At 47.9% G+C, this 20,787-nt stretch overlaps 1 protein-coding gene across 1 annotated transcript in view; it reads left to right on the forward strand.

Annotated features, from left to right (window-relative positions):
- Positions 1 to 20,787, forward strand: part of GALNT17 (polypeptide N-acetylgalactosaminyltransferase 17) — a 564,093-nt gene that overhangs the window by 142,218 nt on the left and 401,088 nt on the right. Inside the window, exon 2 of the mRNA XM_029612687.1 lies at positions 18,197 to 18,380. Coding sequence (XP_029468547.1) covers positions 18,197 to 18,380 — 184 coding nt within the window. The remainder of the gene's footprint in view (positions 1 to 18,196; positions 18,381 to 20,787) is intronic.

The raw sequence follows: 20,787 nt of genomic DNA on the forward strand, positions 1-20,787 counted from the left end.
TGATAGCTGGAACTGACCCTTGCTTTGGCTGACCATTCTGAGACGGATACCCTGGCTCTGACCCTTGTGCTCCATTCGGACACTCTTCACTCCTCTTGTGATCACCAGGCCTGCCTGCCTCGACACCATCTATGGCCTTCTTCGAGTTGGACCACTAGGCGCTGCCTATCCTACCCAGAGGACCTTCAGTTCCTGTCTTGTTCCAATGATCTCCGGTACTCTTGGTTCTGGTCTAGCTCGCCTGTTCGCTGACAGCCGCGCACACCCCTCCTTCATCTCTCCAGAAGACCCCCAGAGGCCCACCTAAGCCCAGGCGGTCCGGGAATCCAAGGGCTCAACCTGCGGAGCCCCCGGACTGCTATTGGTGAAGTTTCTGTCAGCCTCTGTCTCCTTGTGTGCTCCGCCTCCTGGCAGCAGGTGCCCTTTGGGATCCCTCAGAGGGCTGTACCAGTCCTGCGCCAGGCCAAGGATCCACCTCCAGCACAATAGCCGGTACTCCATATCTGACCGAACCAGCTTCCTTGCAGCCTCAGTGTTTCCCCAGCACAGTTGCCCGCCTCGGGGGAGTGTCTTCAGAATTTCATCAAAACTATGGCACCCATCAGTAGTGAGATGCAACACTTTCTCGCATTGAGTGTTTTGATTGTCTTGATGTGAGAAGATGCTTCGCCTCACGGCTGGAGGATTTGATGGGTGCCAAGTATTGATAAAATTCTGAAGACACTCACCCAAAGCAGGTAGCTGTGTTACCAAAATGCTGGCAGTCGGATTCACCTGTTTCATCAAGCTCATGTTGCTGTGCCTTAGATTGGGTCAGTGTATTTTGGACAGTTTTTGATTAGATTTTGAATTGCATTATATACACTTATGAAAACTTTAAAAAATCTTTTTTAAGCATTGCTTTGAAGTGGATGATTAGAGTTTGTGTGACAGTGCTCATTCACTTAGGTATGATACCTCTTTCTTTATAAATTTTCAATGAATTTTACATTACCCATGACTGATACATTGTGTGTAGTGGGTATTTTCCAATATTTTGCAGTTCAGGATTTTTAAACAATAACCCACGGTTCATGCAAACCTTTTAATTTTTGTAATCACTCTTTTAGGATTTTTCTATTCAATTTTCTCATTTCATCACAGTCTCCCTTTAAAAAGTTAAATGTTTCTTCATTTTTTGAAATCCATGGTTTTTTGATATTTTATTCTAATGTAGTTAACTTGACCTTCCTGGCTAACAAACTACCCAGGCCTGATGTTGGGCTGGGCCCTGTGACAGGGCCTAGCATGAGACATGATGCTAAGGCCTATTCCTGGGTTGGGGACCTCCATTTGCTCCTATTTGGGTTATAGCAATTTCCTCTGGTGTGGACGGTGCCATTTTTATTTATGGCCATAGAAATGTATGGCTGAACATCAAAATAGTGGCAGTTGCACTGGTGGAAGACCTGGGTAGCTTTTGGCCTGGGAGGGCCAAGGCAAGGCCTCCAGAAGCTTGTTTTGTTTTATTTTTATTATTTTTATTTTTTTGTTTTGTGGGTTTGGTTTTTTTTGGTCTCGCAAACACACTAAATTAAAAAAAACAATTTAAATGAACCAAATAAAAACAAAATTAATATCCAAAGTTAAAAAAAAACTATCTGAACAGAACATTTTGGGTGTTGTGTTCCGCGCCCGTGGATGGCCACGCCAAGGGCGCGGCCCCCTACCTCCACCGCGGTGGCGACCCGCCGCGCTAACCTCTGATTATTCCCCCAGGCCGGTGCCCGTCGCTCCGGTGCTGGTCCGCAGTCTGGCCGCCGGGTAGGGAGCCGTCCCTGCTCCTCCCTCACGGCGTTCTGCTGGCTTTCCTCCGCGGAGGAAATCCAAGACGGTCGCTGCCATCTTTAGGCGCAAGGCCACGCCCCCTTGCTTGATTTAAAGGGACTTGATCCCTTTAATGAGACTCACCTGCTTCCAATGATCCAGAGCAGAGGAAGTATATAAGAGGCTTCCTCTGCTCATTCCTTGACTTGGCAACGTCCTACGTTGGTCAGGTCTGCTTGCTTCGGTGAGTTCCAGTGTCTTGATTCCTTGTTCCTGTTTCGTCTTGGTGTTCCTGGTTCCTGACTTCGGATCGGCTAGTGGTGATTCCTGGTATTGACTTCGGATTGGCTAGCGGTGATTCCTGGTGTTGACTTCGGATTGGCAAGCAGTGATTCTTTGGTGTGTGACTTCGGACTGGCAAGCTGTGATCCCTCGGTGTATGACCTCAGACTGGTAAGCGACGACCCTCTGGCACTTGACCTTGATCTTCTTCCTGACCATCGTGTCCAAGGGCCCACCTAAGTCCCAGCGGCCCGGGTCCCTACGGGCTCCTCCCGGGGGGACCGCGGGCTTCCAGGGGTGAAGCTCCAGTTAGCCCTTGCACCGAACATCCGTTCCCTTGACCTCTCAAAGGTCCACCTAAGTCCCAGCGGTCCGGGTCCCTACGGGCTCCTCCTGGGGGGACCGCAGACTTCCAGTGGCAAAAACACACTTCCGTTCCTCGACGTCACAAATCTTCGTCCGCCTCCACAGTCATCTCTGTCTACAGTGCCGAGGGTCAGCTGGTCACATCTTCTGTTCCTGCCTTGCCTCCTGACGGGAGAACCTACGGATCTTCTCCAAAGGTATACCATCCTCCCATCGGCCCAAGGGTTCACAAGCCTGAGCATAACAGATTGCCAAGTCCATGGACCCGGCGGAGGCATCCGCCCGCCAGGCCATTCTGGGAATGGCCCAGTGCATGGTGGAGCAGCAAATGACCCTGGACGCCCTTGTCTCTGCTGTGGAGAGCCTGAACCAGCGCCTCGAGGCATTAGGGCCCATGATCCCCACGCTGCCATCTCCGTCCGTAGGTCAAGGAGGCTGCCCTACTCAGCAAGGCGCCATCCAGGCCTCCACGGGCGACGTTGCACACGGAGTTCCCCCGCAACTCCTGGCACCCTCTCGATATGCCGGAGACGCGAAGTTGTGTCGGGGATTCCTTAGTCAGTGCCAGGTCCGTTTTTCCCTGCTGCCTGCGCAGTTCCCCAGCGACCTGATTAAAACCAGTTACATTATGTCCGTGCTCGACGGGAAGCCCCTGATCTGGACCTCTCATCTCTGGGAAAGAAGAGACCCGGTGTTTGAAAACTTGAATCAGTTTCTAGCCACTTTCAGACAGATATTTGATGAGCCGGTCCGTAAACCCACTGCCATTTCAGAGTTGCTTTGGTTGTGACAGGGTACTCAGACAGTGGCCGAATATGCAACAGAATTCCGCACTCTAGCCGCAGAGCTAAACTGGAGAGAAGATTGCCTCCACGGTATCTTCTTGGAAGGGCTATCCTCACGCCTGCAAAACGAACTAGCCGCGAAGGAACTGCCGGACGACCTCAACGGCATGATAGAATTAGCCAACTGAGTGGACCGTCGTATGCGGTTTCGCCTTCCCGAGGTAAAGGCAGTGAGAAGGCCCTCGCCCTCCCCTAGGAGTGCTTCAAGCATCCTGCGAGCACCCGCCGAGGAACCCATGGAGTTGGGTCATGGGAGAGTCTCTTCACAGGAGCGCCGATGGCAAATGAGGGAGGGACTCTGTTTTTACTGCGGCGCAGCAGGCCATCAGATTGCCGTTTGCCCGACGCGGTCGGGAAACTCTCGGGCCTAGGACCTGAAGGAGGTCTCTTCCTGGGCCATACCTCTCCTGCACCTCCACTAATGCTGCCAGTGGCGTTAAACGCGGCGGATGGGGAGTTCCACACGCTGCCCTGGTGGACTCCGGCGCCGGCGGTAATTTTGTCATGAAAGGCCTGGTAGAACACTTAAAGATTCCTCAAGTTCCGCTGTCTCGCCCCTTGGTCATCTCCTCAATCCAAGGGAAACCTCTTCCGGAACGGGTGACACACACCACTATTCCTGTCCAGCTGAGGGCTGGGTTCCTGCATCAAGAACAGATGTCATTCTATGTCCTGGAGTACTCCATCCATCCGATTGTCCTGGGTCTTCCCTGGCTCCATGAGCACAAGCCCCAGTTCGATTGGAAGACCTTGCAGCTGGCTCATTGGGGGCCGAATTGCCACGGCAATTGCCTCCAATCTGTGGTTCCAGTATCCTGCCCCATAGCTTCCACCAGCCTTCCAGGCCTGCCAGCTCCATATGCTTCATACGCGGATGTATTCTCGAAACAAAAGGCCGAAATACTTCCACCGCATCGATCCTTCGATTGTGCCATCAATCTTCTCCCAGGGACGGAGCCTCCTCGAGGGCGTACCTATGACCTCTCTCCAGCCGAGACGCAGGCCATGAAAGAATATATTGAGGAAAACCTGGAGAGAGGATTCATCCGGAAATCAAAGTCCCCCGCAGGGGATGGGTTCTTCTTCGTCGCAAAGAAGGACGGAAGTCTGCGCCCCTGCATTGACAACAGGGGCCTGAATGCTATAACAGTCAAGGACCATTATCCTTTACCCCTCATCTCCGAGCTCTTCAACCAGTTGCAAGGAGCACAGATCTTCTCCAAGTTGGATCTCCGAGGAGTTTACAACTTGATCCATATCAAGGAGGGTGATGAGTGGACGACGGCCTTCAATACCTGAGACGGCCACTACGAGTATTTAGTAATGCCGTTCGGGCTCTGTAATGCCCCCGCGGTGTTCTAGAACACCATGAATGAGATCCTCCGTGACCTCCTGTTTCAGTGCGTGGTCGTTTACTTGGACGATATACTGATATTTTCAGATACCCTAACCGCTCACCGCCAGCACGTCATCCAAGTGTTACAGCGCCTCAGAGAGCACACATTATATGCGAAGCTTGAAAAGTGCCTTTTTGAGCAGGAGTCCCTTCCTTCCTGGGATACATAGTGTCCAGAGAAGGTTTTCGTATGGACCCCCAGAAGCTGAAAGCCATTCGGGAATGGCCGCAGCCGTCAGGACTAAAGGCACTCCAGAGGTTTCTGGGTTTCGCAAACTACTATCGATCTTTTATCCCGCATTTTGCGTCCATCGTTACCCCGATGACAGCCCTGACCCAGAAAGGCGCGGACCCCAAGAAGTGGCCTCCTGGAGCAGAGGCTGCCTTCCATTGCCTCAAGGAGGCGTTTCTGTTACAGCCGTGCCTTCGGCACCCGGATCCGCAGCAGCCGTTTGTCATCGAAGTGGACGCGTCCTCAGAAGGCATAGGCGCCGTTCTGAGCCAAGCCTCCGAAAGTCATAAGCTACGTCCATGTGCCTTCTTCTCACGCCAGTTCTCCCCGGCAGAACGGAACTACGCCATAGGTGATAAGGAACTCTTGGCTATAAAGGTAGCCTTAGAAGAGTGGCGTCCGTGGCTAGAGGGGGCGCAACACCAATTTACAGTCTACACAGACCATAAAAACTTAGAGTACCTGCAGCGGGCGCAACGACTCAATCCACGGCAGGCATATTGGGCCCTATTCTTCACCAGGTTCAACTTCGTCCTTCGTTACAGACCCGCCGGGAAGAATATCAAGGCGGACGCCCTATCCCGTGTCTTTGAGTCTACAAAAGGAGCTGAGGAACCGCGGTTCATCATTGAGCCATCCTGTGTCCTCCTGTCTGCTACCACGACCATCCCTCCTGGGAAAACCCTGGTTCCGCCGCACTTGCGGAAACAGGTCCTGGCCTGGGCTCACGACTTCCCGCTGTTCTGGGCATTCTGGACAATCCCGGACCTTACAAACCCTGCGCCGATATTATTGGTGGCCTAAAGTCAATAAGGATGTCTGGGCATATGTGGAGTCCTGCCAGTCATGTGCCTGCCACAAGAAGATCCCTGGTTTGACCCCAGGCTTACTCCAGCCTTTACCAGCACCTACAGAACCTTGGACTCACGTGGCGACCGACTTTGTGGTCGATCTGCCACTGTCTAATGGCAACACGGTCATATGGGTGGTCATTGACCGGTTTAGTAAAATGGCACACTTCGTGCCACTCCCAGAGTTGCCGTCTGCTCCCCAGCTGGCCCAGCTGTTCATTCAGCACATCTTTCACCTGCATGGCCTACCTAGAAGCATCCTTTCCGATAGAGGGCCTCAATTAACTGCCAAGTTTTGGAGGGCCCTCTGCCTAAAGTTTGACGTTACCTTAGACTATACGTCGGCATATCATCCCCAGTCTAATGGTCTTGCGGAGAGAACAAACCAGACACTGAAACAATTCCTCCGACTCTACGTCAACGAGAAACAGGATGATTGGGCCAGCCTGCTGCCCTGGGCAGAGTTCGCACATAATTCACACCTCTCCACGGCTACCGGGTCCTCGCCCTTTCAGATAGTGTATGGGAAGCAGCCATGCCCGCCGCTGCCAGTTCCCATCTCAGTTACGTACCCGGTAGCTCAACTCTCGGCAGACAAGCTACACCGCCTGTGGACCTCCACTCGACGTGCACTAGTCCAGGCCAGTCAAGCCGCTAAAAAGTACGCAGATCGGCGAAGAAGGCCTTATCCTCCGTTCAGGCCAGGCCAAAAGGTATGGTTACGTACTCAGTTCATCTGCCTGAAACTGCCATCAGCATGACTGGCCCCACGTTTTATTGGACCTTTTCCTATCATTCGTCAGGTTGGTGCCGTTTCGTATCAGCTTCGTCTGCCGCCTTCCCTCAAGATACACAACACGTTCCATGTGTCCCTCCTGAAACCCTTGGTGTTGTCATGGCCCTCCAGCATGCCTCCGACTCCCCAACCTATTGCCTCTGAGGATGATCTCACTTATCAAGTCCGCGAGGTCTTGGACATAAGAAAGCATGGGAAGAAATGGGAGTACCTGCTAGCGTGGGAGGAGTTCGGCCCCGAGGAAAACACCTGGGAGCCGTTGGCCAACATCCTGGACCGGGGCTTGCTTGAGCAATTCCACAGAGACCACCCGTCTAAGCCCAGGCCTACGGGAAGCCGCCCGGGAAGGTGCCCTAAAGAGGGGGGTACTGTTGTGTTCCACGCCCGTGGCCATCCACGGGCGCGGCCCCCTACCTCCACCGCGGCGGCGACCCGCCGCGGTAACCTCTGATTATTCCCCCGGGCTGGTGCCCGTCGCTTCGGTGCTGGTCCGCATTCTGGCCGCCGGGTAGGGAGCCGTCCCTGCTCCTCCCTCGCGGAGGAAATCCAAGATGGCCGCCGCCATCTTTAGGCACGAGGCCACGCCCCCTTGCTTGATTTAAAGGGACCTGATTCCTTTAATGAGACTCACCTGCTTCCAATGATCCAGAGCAGAGGAGGCTTCCTCTGCTCATTCCTTGACTTGGCAACGTCCTACGTTGGTCAGGTCTGCTTGCTTCGGTGAGTTCCTGTGTCTTGATTCCTTGTTCTTGTTTCATCTTGGTGTTCCTGGTTCCTGACTTCGGATCGGCTAGTGGTGATTCCTGGTATTGACTTCGGATTGGCAAGCGGTGATTCTCTGGTGTGTGACTTCGGACTGGCAAGTGGTGATCCCTCGGTGTGTGACCTCGGACTGGTAAGCGACGACCCTCTGGCACTTGACCTTGGACTTCTTCCTGACCATTGTCTCCAAGGGCCCACCTAAGTCCCAGCGGCCCGGGTCCCTACGGGCTCCTCCCGGGGGGACCGCGGCTTCCAGGGGTGAAGTTCCAGTCAGCCCTTGCACCGAACGTCCGTTCCCTTGACCTCTCAAAGGTCCACCTAAGTCCCAGCAGTCCGGGTTCCTACGGGCTCCTCCTGGGGGGGACCGCGGACTTCCAGTGGCGAAGCACACTTCCGTTCCTCGACGTCACGACTCTTCATCCACCTCCACAGTCGTCTCTGTCTACAGTGCCGAGGGTCAGCTGGTCACATCTTCTGTTCCTGCCTCACCTCCCGACAGGAGAACCTACAGATCTTCTCCAAAGGTATACCATCCTCCCATCGGCCCAAGGGTTCACAAGTCTGAGCATAACATTGGGACTGCACATCCCTAATGTTTAGTGTAAATTGCCAAGTTGCTGCTGTGCCAAAGCTCCTCAAATCACAATTAGTATTTCAAAATATTTAAACACCAATATCTCATTCAGAATTAAATAATCTGAAAGGAAAAGAGGCTTTCAACTTAATTATATATAAAAAAAAATCGAAACATTTTTGTATGTATTGTGAATTTAAATCAGTTGATGAATTTTCACCCTGCTTATCTTCTAGCACAAATGTAACTATCCCTTTGAAGGGAAGCAAGTATTTGTTATCTGTGACCATTGATGAGCGACACTACATACTGATCCCTGGAATAGGTGGTTTTAATAAACATCGATAGGGAATTTCATCTATGCTGCCAGGGCCGGTGCTTCCATTGGGCAAACTGGGCAGTCACCTAGTGTGCCAAAATTTTGGGAGTGGAAAAATCCTGCCAGCAGCAGGGCCCAGAAGAGTGCTGTGCCAGAGCTAATACTGTCAAAGAAGGTAGCCCTTTGCTGTAGCCACGTTCGTCAGTAGGATGGAGCACTGTGCTGGAGCTTCCATAATAGTTGGGGGAGGGGGAATACATGATCAAAGATTTGCCTAGGGCGCCAATTAATTTTGTACCGGCCCTGTGTGCTGCTGTATGGTCAGCAACCAGGTGTTTCTGCTTTAGTGGTTCAGTATTGATCTTGCTCTTTCATCGTTTCTTCCAATGTGGGTGAAACATTTCTCAGTTTATCAGACTGAAGTACCTACTGTGAAGAACTCTCTTGAGGTTAATTTTCTAGTGCTGTACAGTATATCTCCATGAAACAAAAGCTCTTACAAACCTTACTTAAAGAGTGTAAGAATTTTTAATAACCCCACAACAGTGTAATTTAATATCAAGGAAGCCTATTAATCTATTTTCCTTAGTTTTACTACTATTAGAAATGAAAATAAAGTCTTCATTTACATGAGTAACATAACAAAGAAAAGCAGATGTGAATCTGCAATGAAAATTCTTAATTCTATGTAAAACATATTTTCAATACTTTTCTAATGTAACAATTTATCACATGTTCAGGAACAGTATCGAGACAAACACAGCAGCAATAAAGGCGAAGAACCTTGCTCGCACATCCCAAATTTACGTTCTTTGCTATACATACCTTTCAAGGACTTTCCATGCTTTCAAGGACTTTCAGGTTTTCCTGGCACCCTGCTGGAAATCTGCTGGTTTTATCCAGAGTCGTGAGCGCATTGAATTGGTTATTGGACTATGAAAATGCTGGTGACTCCAGCAGAAAGCAGGAACCATTGGATAAAACTGTTGGCAATCCCAACAAAAATCTAGAGTGCGTGACAGGGTGACTTTTACACATGAAAAGAGATGAATAATGACCATCTCTCTTTACATGGGATTTTGGACACTCAGTAGGCTCTGGCTATTTCATTGCTGTGCGTTGAGTCCCATTCCTATGTGAAAGCAAAAGAGGCCTTTTGAAAAGTAGAGCTTATGGAAACCACACAGCAAGCTAGGTAGAGTCTGTTTATGTAGTGCAGTTCTTTCCATGGTGTAAGTGGATTAATTTTTCTCTGCCTCACCCCCATCCCAGGTTAGGAGGCCACAACAGTGTGGAGGGGCTCCACCTCCGGGGAGGGCTGGTGAGTTCAATTAAAGCTAGTAACAGTCCTCCCACCAGCCTCTTTTTTTCGGGGGGTGGGTTTCTAGCTGAGCAGTAGGCCAGGCAGCCACTGGATTCCAAACCTTTGTGTTAGCAGGTCAGTTAAGCTGCAGTTCTCCTTGGCTTTACCTGGTTTCTGGTGCAGTGCGATCTTTTAGCAGGCTGGGATATCCTGTCAGCAGATCGCTAGCTTGGGGGGAAGGGCTAATGGAGTTCTTGGGAGCATGGCTGGGCTTAGCTCCTTCTGCTGAATGCATTTTTTGCAGCAAACTCTTCCTCTCCTTTTACTGTTTTCTGTGTTCCGGTGCTGGCAAGGGGTTTTTGTTGCTGACCACTCTTAGGTGATGCTGGGGAGAGCCGGGGCAATCGGTGTGTGTGTGAGGAGCCCGGGAGCAGAGCAGTGATTGAATTCTTTTTCATCATGCAGGCTAGCTGACTCAAACAAAAAAATAAAAATAAATAAAAGAAGAATGGTTTGTTTTATGCAGCTCTGGTGAACAGGGAAAGGAGTTTGAATCCCTGTGCTGAGGTTCCCGGAGGTCCTGGCTCCCCACCTGGAGCATTTTTGTTTGCTTGCTGTTCCTGTTTCTTTAAAAAAAAAAAAAAAAAGAGAGGTGGTACTTAAAGGGGCAGCTTCAGGCTGCCTTGTGAAAAAACAGCAGCGAGATTTAGGGATCTTTTCCATTTTTGCACAAAGAACATGAGCTGCTTTTATGGCTTGGTAGGCAGAGTGGAGGCCGGGAGGAGGCAGTAGGTATAAGCAGGTCAATAAAAGAAAAGAACAAGGGATGTGCCCTGCCCAGGTCTGGGCTCCTGCTGCCTCCCCTTCCCCCAGCTCCAGGTAGCTTTATCATTACAAATCTGCTTTTCAATGTGAAAGCAGGGAGGGGAGGGCAGGGACAGCAACCTGCCAGCTTCTAGGTTGTCTTGAAAGGTGCACTAAGAGGTTTAAAGTGAAGGCTTTTTGTATAAGCAATTCAGTGGTGCAGATGTCTGGTGTTGTGTAATATGCCCCAAGAAGGCAAAGCCTTGAAAGTCCGCTCAACTCAAAGAAATAGCTTTGAAAAGAAATATTTTAAGTAGTTTTATTAATTTATTTTGTGAACCTTTCTATGTTGAGCTAATAGCAATACGCTATGTGGGATAGCTCACAAGCGGCCCGGTTTGTGGGCATGGGCCTCTCCCCCATTGTGTGTGACTTAGAGGCATTCAGGCCTCCATTAAGGTTTGAACTGACCTAGCAGTGTTAGCATTCAGCTTTAGTAGGGGTGTGCAGTTCCCAGTGAGCAAGGCCACAGAGCAAGCTTCCCTTCAGGTGGCCAGCTGCTTGAGGGCAGCAGCTCTCTGCAAGAAAGCAGTGTGGGCAGCAACATGAGGTCCCTATGCAGTGGTGCTTATCCACATGACTATCACCCATGTTGTGGGCAGTAACATAGTAACTTGGTAAATGATGGTAGAAAAGACCAGTGTTCACCCAGTCCACCCAGCAATTCCTTAAGGTAGTCATTTCCATGCCTTCTATTAAGCGTGGTAGATGCCGCTCCATGCAGTTACCCCATGCCTCCTGTTAAGGATAGTGACTTCCACTTTGTTCAAGTTACTCACATACAGAAATTATACCCAAAGTTAACATAGGTTACCCATTTTCCCCATTCGGCTGTACATTTATGGACAGGCCCACGACTGTTTGAGGAGACAGGCCCCTGGTTGGGGAGGCTTTGGATAGGCCCTAAGCAGTGCGGGTGTTCAGAAGCATGGGCTACCGTATATATGCAACTCTGCAGGAATGCGGAGCCTGGTGCATGGTGGCACCAAGCTGTTTGTTACAATGCCTTTTGGACTTCTGTTGTGGTTTCTTTATTTCCATCATCTTTGTGGAGAGGTCATTGTATTCATCTAAGACTCAATTCATAAAGGGCTGCCAGCGGTAGTAGCTTCCGATTACAAAGGGACAAAAAACCCAAAACAAAACACCAGATAAGGACCGCAAAACCCATCTAAGTTTTCCCAATCTGTCACCCACATCATCTGGGTCTCCAATTGAATATTGTGATATTTTAGGGCTCCATAGGATTTCAGCTGATGCCCACCATTGAATCAGTGATGCCTGGTGGAGGAGCTATATGCCAATGGAATTTGGTTTAGGATTAGATGCTGGTTGCCTTCCAGACCAAACCAAAGTTTCTAAAGCTGTCTATTGCCTTTGCTCACCAAGCTCATCGCATCCAGCTACCTGTTCTTTGCGGTAGTAGGCCTTTGGTGATAGTGGATTTGTTGCTTTGACTGTTGGAAAGTGCATGATTGTCTGGCTCTATGCACAGGCCGAGATGTGCAAATCTTCCATCTATTAGTTTTGTTCAGCAAGACACTTTGCATCTGGGTCTCAGTGTGTGCGAGAGGGGTATCTGCTCATATGGGATCCTCCATTACCTCTTGAACCTTTTCCCATATTCTTGTCTGATCATGCTGGTGTACAGTTCTGGTGTGAGTAGGGTAGTTGCTTAAATTGAGCCTCTCTACATGTCCTTTTCCTGATCCTACTTGTGTACTTGCAAACGCAGACACCATTTCTTCCTAATTTCATTCTCCATCCAAAAGGGATGAAACAGGTCACTCTGCCAAGTGGATTCTGCAGTTTCCAAAGCAAATTTCTGGCAGAGTCGCCTCCGTTCCCTCAGCTAATGACTGACCTCTCTCAGGCTTCCATGTTGGGGTGCATTAGGTACTCTACTTCCACCACATGTTTGCCAGCATATCTCTGGCATTGTTCTTCTTTTTTTCAATCAGCATGGCATTAGGTCATCCTGGCAGCAATTGCATGCTGCAACATAACTTTGGCAGTAGGTCGGGCGTTGCGTGGCCTACAGACAACATGCACATATCAGTGTCCATTTGCATAAGAACATAAGAAATTGCTATACTGAGTCAGACCAAGGGTCCATCAAGCCCAGCATCCTGTTTCCAACAGTGGCCAATCCAAGCTACAAGTACCTGGCAAGTACCCAAACACTAAGTAGATCCCATGCTACTGATGACAGTAATAGCAGTGGCTATTTCCTAAGTCAGCTTGATTAATAGCAGTTAATGGACTTCTCCAAGAACTTCTCCAAGAACAGTTAATGGACTTCTCCAAGAACCGTATCTACAAAAAGACAAAGACAAGATGGAAGCGGTACAGAGAAGGGCGACCAGGAAGGTGGAGGATCTTCATAGGATGACGTACGAGGAGAGATTGAAGAATCTAAATATGTACACCCTGGAGGAGAGGAGGAGCAGAGGTGATATGATACAGACTTTCAGATACTTGAAAGGTTTTAATGATCCAAAAACAACGACAAACCTCTTCCGTAGGAAAATAATCAGCAGAACCAGGGGTCACGATTTGAGGCTCCAGGGAGGAAGATTCAGAACCAATGTCAGGAAGTATTTCTTCACGGAGAGGGTGGTGGATGCCTGGAATGCCCTTCCGGAGGAAGTGGTGAAGACCAGAACTGTGAAAGACTTCAAAGGGGCGTGGGATAAACACTGCGGATCCATAAAGTCAAAAGGCCACCAATGAAGAGTGGGTGACTCGCCAGAATGATGGCTATTGACACAATACCCTTACTAAATAAACATACACATGCTTACTGTGACTCCTACATCACTCTAAGCTTCAACAGCAAGAGGTAATGGAAAAAAGGATTTGCACTCATAAAGAGGGGAGTAGCTGGCTTGTTACGGCGGTTACTACCCCAAACCAAATATGCCTGATACTTCACTTTCAATGCATATACAGCATAGCTCTCTGCTTCAATGACAGGGGAGAAGAATAACTGATACTTCACACATCCAGCAGAGCTCTCTGCTACAACGGCAAAGGAGAAGAAAAAGGGTTCGCACTCAAAATGCGGGGAGTAGCTGGCTTGTTACGGCAGTTACTACCCCAAACCAAATGTGCCTGATACTTCACTTTCCATGCATATCCAGCATGGTTCTCTCCTGCATCGGCATGGGAGAAAGACTGATACATCACGCATTTCCAGCATAGCTCTCTGCTTCAAGGGCAGGGGGAAAAAAAAAAAACAAAAAAAAAAAAAACTGATGCTTCACGCATATCCTGCATAGCTTCAACGACAGGGGTGAAGAAAAAAAAAGGATTCGCAATCACAAAGCGAGGAGTAGCTGGCTTGTTACGGCGGTTACTACCCCAACCAAATGTGCCTGATACTTCACTTTCAATGCATATCCAGCATGGCTCTCTGCTTCTACAGCAGGGGAGAAGAAAAAAAAAACAAAAAAAAAAAAAAACCAACAAGAGCTGTACAACATAGTCTAGGTAAAACAAATAAGCATGGGTGTAGCTTGCTTATCGCGGCGGTTACTGCCCCTACTACCCCTAACTAATCAAGCTAGATATTTCACTTGCATGCAGCTCCATCACTGCTCTCTACATTAATGGTGGGGGTGGAAGGGGAATAGAACAAGGAGCTAAGAGTAACAGATAAGAATGAGAGAAAAAATGTGTGAGGCTTGCTGGGCAGACTGGATGGGCCATTCGGTCTTCTTCTGCCGTCATTTCTATGTTTCTATGTTTCTATGTTTCTCCAAACCTTTTTCAAACCGAGCTACACTAATTGCACTAACCACATCCTCTGGCAACAAATTCCAGAGCTTAATTGTGCATTGAGTGAAAAAGAATTTTCTCCAATTAGTTTTAAATGTGCTACTTGCTAACTTCATAGAATGCCCCATAGTCTTTCTATTATCTGAAAGAGTAAATAACCGATTCACATTTACCCATTCTAGACCTCTCATGATTTTAAAGAATTCTACCATATCCCCACTCAGCTGTCTCTTCTCCAAGCTGAATAGCCCTAATCTCTTTAGCCTTTCCTCATAGGGGAGAAGCCATCTGGCTTCTGACCTCGGACCGAACCTCGGCGATTCCTTCATCTTCTCAAGCACCCACCTAAGTCCAGCCGGCCCCACGCCCAAAGGCTCAGCCCGCAGGGAACAGGGCTGGTATTGGTGAAGCTCCAGTCGGCCCTTGCCTCAGTTCATCTCGCCTCCTGACCGTGGGGACCTGTGGGAGTTCGCTCCCCCAGGTAGCGCCAACTCCCCCTCGGGCAAGGGGTCCACATCTCCTCTGTCAACACTACAGTATTTATGCACACATCTCAGGTTCCTGCCCTAAAATGCCCATGCCCACCCACATTATGCCCACTTCCCACCCCTTTTTGAAAACTTTTGAGATATGCGCGCTGCAGGACATATGCACGTATCCAGGTGGCTTTTAAAATCTGCTAGGTGCGTGCAAGCCCAACTTATTAGCACATGCACCAGCTTTTAAAATTCACCTTGAATTGATTAACAAGTAGTTTGTTAAAGACATGTCTTCAGAAGACATCATGCATCTGCATATTGTTCAAGCTTCTCCTACTCGCCAACAATGACTTTACTCTGTACAACCTGAGTAATTCTAATTTCTTATCTTCCTGTATACCTGCCCTTGTGAATGTCCTTCATTTTATCTCCGCCTAACTCCTCCATTGCCTATGCCTGATTCTGTGCTTTCTACCTTTCTGAGTTGTATGCCTGAAACAGCATTCCTGAGTTGGTGTATCATGCCCTTTCTCTGGTTACATGCAAGTTCTCTGGCTATATTCAATTTCTAAAAAACTACCTTTTTGAGATTGCTTTAAATCTTAAACTCCAGCTCTTTCAGTTCTTCATCTTCTTAACCATGTTTACTAGGGATATGCATTACTTTGGATTCAAATGGGAAAATGTGGCAAATGAGTTGATTTTCAGATTGGTTCAACCACAATAACTGGCTGTGTTCCCTGAAAAAATCTGAACCCTTTTTGGCTTATTCAGTTTAGTCCAATTAAAGTCTATGTGGAGAAGCAGAGAAATTCATTTTTTACACCTGAAGCCAAATAGAACAGAGCCGATTGGGTTTGGGACAAAAAAGGAGCAGCATTTTTTCAACCAGCCTATCCCAGCTGGCAGGTGAATATCATGATTTCATCATTTTTTGGGTGAAAGTAAAACTAAGAGCACTTTTAGCAGAAATAATTTTGTTCTCAGTCATTGTTGGATTTCAAAGAGAGAAGACAAAGATTTTGAAGCTACTTGATTCAAAACTTAGACTGAAAGTAAAGATTAGAAAAAAGGTAATTTACAGGAGAAAGCAAAATTTGTTGCTAGAATCATTTGATGACACTTTGCCGAGCTGTGGTTTGGAGTGCTGCCTAGTAATAGAAAAAAAAGTCTGTAATCTCTGTGAGAGGATTAGTGTGCAACATCAGCATGAGACTACCATGACAGGTGACACCATGCCAATGGCTGAAAGATATAAACAGAGAGGCTGTCTCTTTCTTGCAGCATGCACACTGCAGAGATTTAGAGGCAAACTCCTGTTTTTTTCTGTGTAAGAGTCATTGTGAAAAATTGCGGGAGGACCTTGTGAGACTGGAAGACCGGGCATTTAAATGACAGATGAAATTTAATGTAGACAAATGCAAAGTGATGCACATGGGGAAATGTAACCCGCACTGTAGTTACACGATGTTAGGTTTCACAATATTAGGAGTTACCACCAAGGAAAAGGATCTGGATGTCATCATGGACAACACTTTGAAATCCTTGGTTTGGTGTGTAGTGGTAGTCAAAAAAGTAAACAGAATGGGGTAGATTTTAAAACCCACGCGCGGGCATACATGTGTGCGTCCTACCCAGTGCTCGCACATGGACTCCCGATTTTATAACATCACGTGCAGGTGCACGCATGTTATAAAATTGGGGGTCGACGCACGCAAGGGGGTGCACATTAGTGCAACTAGCACGCGCTGACACCCGCGGTCTTCCCCCAGTCCCTCCCAGGCCACTCCAATTTAGGATCAGCCTGGGAGGGAACTTCCCCACCCCCTAATCTAACCTTCCTACTCCTTCCCCTAACCTATCCACCCCTAGCCCTATCCTAAGCCCCCAAAAAAGTTATCTTACTTTTTGCGCCTGCTTGAAGCAGGCGCAGGTTGTGCGCACTGGCATGCAATCCCTCGGCACAGCGGCAAATGGCTGCAATGCAGGGGACCTCTAGCTGCCCCGCTCTCCCGGACCACCCCGCCCCTTTCCCAAAGCCCCGGGTCTTAGACGTGTCCCTGGGGCTTTATGCGCAGCGCCAGGCCTTTTTAAAATAGGCCCGGCGCGCGTAACCCCACCTACACGCGTAAATCCTCTGAAAATCTGGCCCAATGTTAGGAATTATTAGGAGAGGAATGGAGAATAAAATGGCGAATGTCATAATGCCTGTGTATTGCTCCTTGGTGAGGCCATATCTGGAGTACTGTGTGTGGGTCTGGTCGCCGCATCTCAAAAAAGTTATCATTGAATTGGAAAAGGTACAGATTAGGGTGACCATGTGGGCAGCAGGAGGACTGAGTGCATTGCCACACTGAACCATTGCAAACCCTTTTTGGCCTCGTAAACGTCCTGTGTTGTTGCCAGTTGCCCCTCTTGCTGCTGGTACCGTGCCTGCTCCTCATGCCCTGCCTCTCTTCTGGTTTTGCACATTGCTATGTTGTTGCTAGCTGCCTCTTTTGCTGCCACTGCCTGGCCTACTTGCCGAGCCCTGCCTTTCTACTGGTTATACTGGGGTGTTTTGTCTGCCTCCCCCCCCCCAAAAAAAAACAACCCATTAAAAAAAAATAAGAAAACCCCTTTCCTCCCTTGCATGCCTTGGGATCTTGGAGCCTTGTCTAACTTTCTGCTGCCTGCCACCCATGCCCCTGCCTCTCTGATGCCAGTCCTCATGCTGCCTCACTCTGACCCTTGGGATGTTGAGGCCATTGCTCTCGCTGTTTTTCCCCTGTGTTCTGCCATACCCTCTTCTCTATGCTGTGGGGTGCTTTGGGGTGTTGATGCCACGGCTTGTACCTTGTTCCCCTATTTGGGTACCTTGGGAGGCCTTCATACCACCGGTGTCGATGGCCTTGAGGTCTGCATGCCAGCATTTGTGCTGCTTTATCCCGCTTTCATTGCACCCGGCTGTTCTTGACATTGATGGTGCAAGTTTTCCCCTGTCACGGTGCCTTGGCCACTGTTCATGCCACTGTTGGTACCATTTCTCCCCGTTCTTGGTATCTGCTACTGATGCCTGCCTGCAGTTTTCATTAAATTTAGAAAGGTTAGAGTTCAAAATAGGATACATTGTTTTCCCCCGGCTAACTGTAATGGAACCTCATTTATTTCTTTAAAAGTTTTTATATTCTGCTTATATTGGAAATCCAATATCCAATCCAATAGAAGAAATAGAAGAAATGAATTTGGGAACTGAAATGAACAAAAGAAAACATGGCAACTAAATCGAAATAACGAACCAAACTTTTTTTTCTCATGCACACCCCTTAATATTCAATATAATAGATACACGTCCTGAAACCTCCTGTTTGTTTTGTCTGCCTTGACTTGACTAAGTTCCACAGAGCAGGGATTGTGTATTTGTGCAGTGTACATCTGGCAGCGCTATAGAAATGTTAAGGAGTGGCAGCAGATGTGCAGCTAGAGAGAGAGAGAGAGCGCGCCAAAAAACAAGTACCAGTGTCTTCACAATGCCTTCATACACATTTTCTTTTCCTGGCAGGTTTGTCAAAGTCCCTTGGGCTCATTGAAGGCTACGGAGGTCGTGGTAAAGGTGGCCTTCCTGCTTCTCTTTCCCCCGAGGAAGAGGAAAAAGCCAAAGGGCCTCATGAGAAATATGGCTACAATTCCTACCTCAGTGAAAAGATTTCACTGGATCGGTCTATACCAGATTATCGCCCAACCAAGTAAGTACACAGTTGTGATGGACGACAATAAAATCCAAGGCTGCACAAGGTTTCACTCAGTGTGTATGGTAACTATATATATGTATATATCACTTCCACAGTGCAATTTATACTGTTTATTTCCAGTTATTCCATGGAATTTTATTTGTAAAGTATTCCAAATTGGCCAGGGATTTTTCCCATAGGAGCAAAAAGCGATCTAGTTGCTGATCTCATTCCAGGCCAGTCAAAATATGACTTTTTGACTAAATATTCTGCATACTCATTGAGCTTTATTTAACCAGTTCCCTGACAAAACCACAGACTACAGCACAGAGCTTTGAAACACGGAGATACAGGCCTGAGCCTATGGTATTTCCTCTTAGGGCCTGATTTTACTAATAAATAAATGTGAGAAAACCTTAATAATTCAGTCCCTTCATCTTGCCATCTTAGTAGCAAGATGTGGCGGGCGGGGAGGTAGTGAAAGAGGAGACCGGGAGTTGGATCAGGTATGGGAACTTGTATGCCCTCTATCCAGGATGGTAGAGAAAAAAATGAAGAAGACAAGAAAAAAATCTTGATTTGGATATGGAGTGATTCCCCGAAACAGTCAAGCTTCAATGGCTGGCGCCTGGGATATATTCTGGATAGTGTAGACTTCTAAAACTAGGCAATCTGTGTAGGCTCAATTGTTTTTTATCTGCCGGCATCTAATTATGTCTCTGCATTTTATTTCACTTCCCATTTTTCCACTCACTCTGTCTATCTGTCCCCCTGATTTTCTTTATCCCTCTGTGAAACCAGCCAACAGGCACCCCGTTATCATTATCTACAGAAACAGCAATGCTGGTATTGCCTTCAATGATAACATCCATTTTTAATATGCTGTAACACTGGTAGCATCTGTTACATCATAAACTGCCAAAGTTTCTTTTTTTTAAAAAAACCTTTCAGAGATCTGGAGAAATAGGTGGACACTTCACAGGCAGATCCAAGTAGAGCAATGGGATTTTCTATGGCACCCTCACATTTCCCACAGCTGTTCATGAGAATTTGCATTTTCTTTTAAAATGCGCTGACATATACTATTTCTCTTAACAGTATCAGGCAGCAGTTTTATGGGCAATGCCCTATTAGCCACTAGAAATATCAGACATTGGCCAAGGGTATCATGTTGGCCTATTATTGACATGAGCCTTCACCGTATGAAGCTTGACTTATGGAGCATTAGGAAAGAAGTGAATAGAAAGGGTGGTGGATCATTAGTATGCTTCAATAAACTGATTTAAGTGTGGATGTGTCACAGAGTGGTTTTACTCAGTCACCCAATTTGTATTAATTATTATAATTTGTATTCATTATTTTACAACAAATTGCTACGTGACATGGATTGCCATGCCAGACTGAACTTGAGGCACTCACACTGTAGCAGTGATTGTCATTCGGGGTTAATTCAGTGTATGCAGATTCATCACTATTAACGTACTTTTTAAGATGCATCAGATGCGCCACACGGCAGCAGCCTGGGATAAAAACACAGCATTAGTATGGAATGGTAAAGAAATGCATAGGCACCAACAAGATGTATTTTATTGCTACTTGTAACCCTGTATGCTCTCGTTTCCTTGAATTGAATGGATAGGGACACTGAGCTGCCTCCTGTCTCCACATCAGAGCCGAGGCTCTCTAATAGGATAGTGCAGGACAAATTAGCACTGCTGCTTCCCATGCCATGTCCATTCTGTGAACAAAGATAGAACTTTAACTTCCTTTTGTGTCACAACTGGAAAAATGTTTGTAAGTAGACGGGAACCCCTCCGATAGACCAGGGGCTTAATTTGTGGGGGAATGCCGGCGCTTCGTTTCCGGCTTATAAGCGGCATGAAAGTAGTGGTGTTCTGCTTTAGCCCCTCCCCTCCAGGCAGCCTGCGTGGAGGAGGAGTGGAGGGGATGAGCCTGGAGCACACAGAGAAGATAACAGCCACTCTTACTCCCTCACTCAGCCCTTCCTCTCTTGTATTGCGGGGAACAGAAGGGCTGGTACTGAAGTAGGTACCGCAGAGCAAAGAACAGACCCCCAAAAAGGGGTTGAAATTAGCACAAGTTTGAAATTGATGAGCTTCAACCCTGCCCTTGATGAACGGCACTGCTGCTCACAATTTTCAAACTTGCACTAATTCAACCCCTTTTTGTGTCCATTACCGAAGGATTAATTTCTGGCAGAACAACCCAGAACGGCATTATGTCACTTTTATTCTGGAACCCAAGAAAGTGGAACAGAACTGGCAGAGTATATCAATTCTGGCTCCCCTGAGGAAATAAAACAGTAGTTGCTTGGAATATTCATGACCTGCAGCCCTTGGATGAAGCGGAGAAGAACAGAGTGTTGGAGCTGCTTACCCTGAGAGGAGGGCAGTCACATGGC

The sequence above is a fragment of the Rhinatrema bivittatum genome, chromosome 8 (genome assembly GCF_901001135.1).
Source record: "Rhinatrema bivittatum chromosome 8, aRhiBiv1.1, whole genome shotgun sequence".
Lineage (NCBI taxonomy): Eukaryota > Metazoa > Chordata > Amphibia > Gymnophiona > Rhinatrematidae > Rhinatrema > Rhinatrema bivittatum.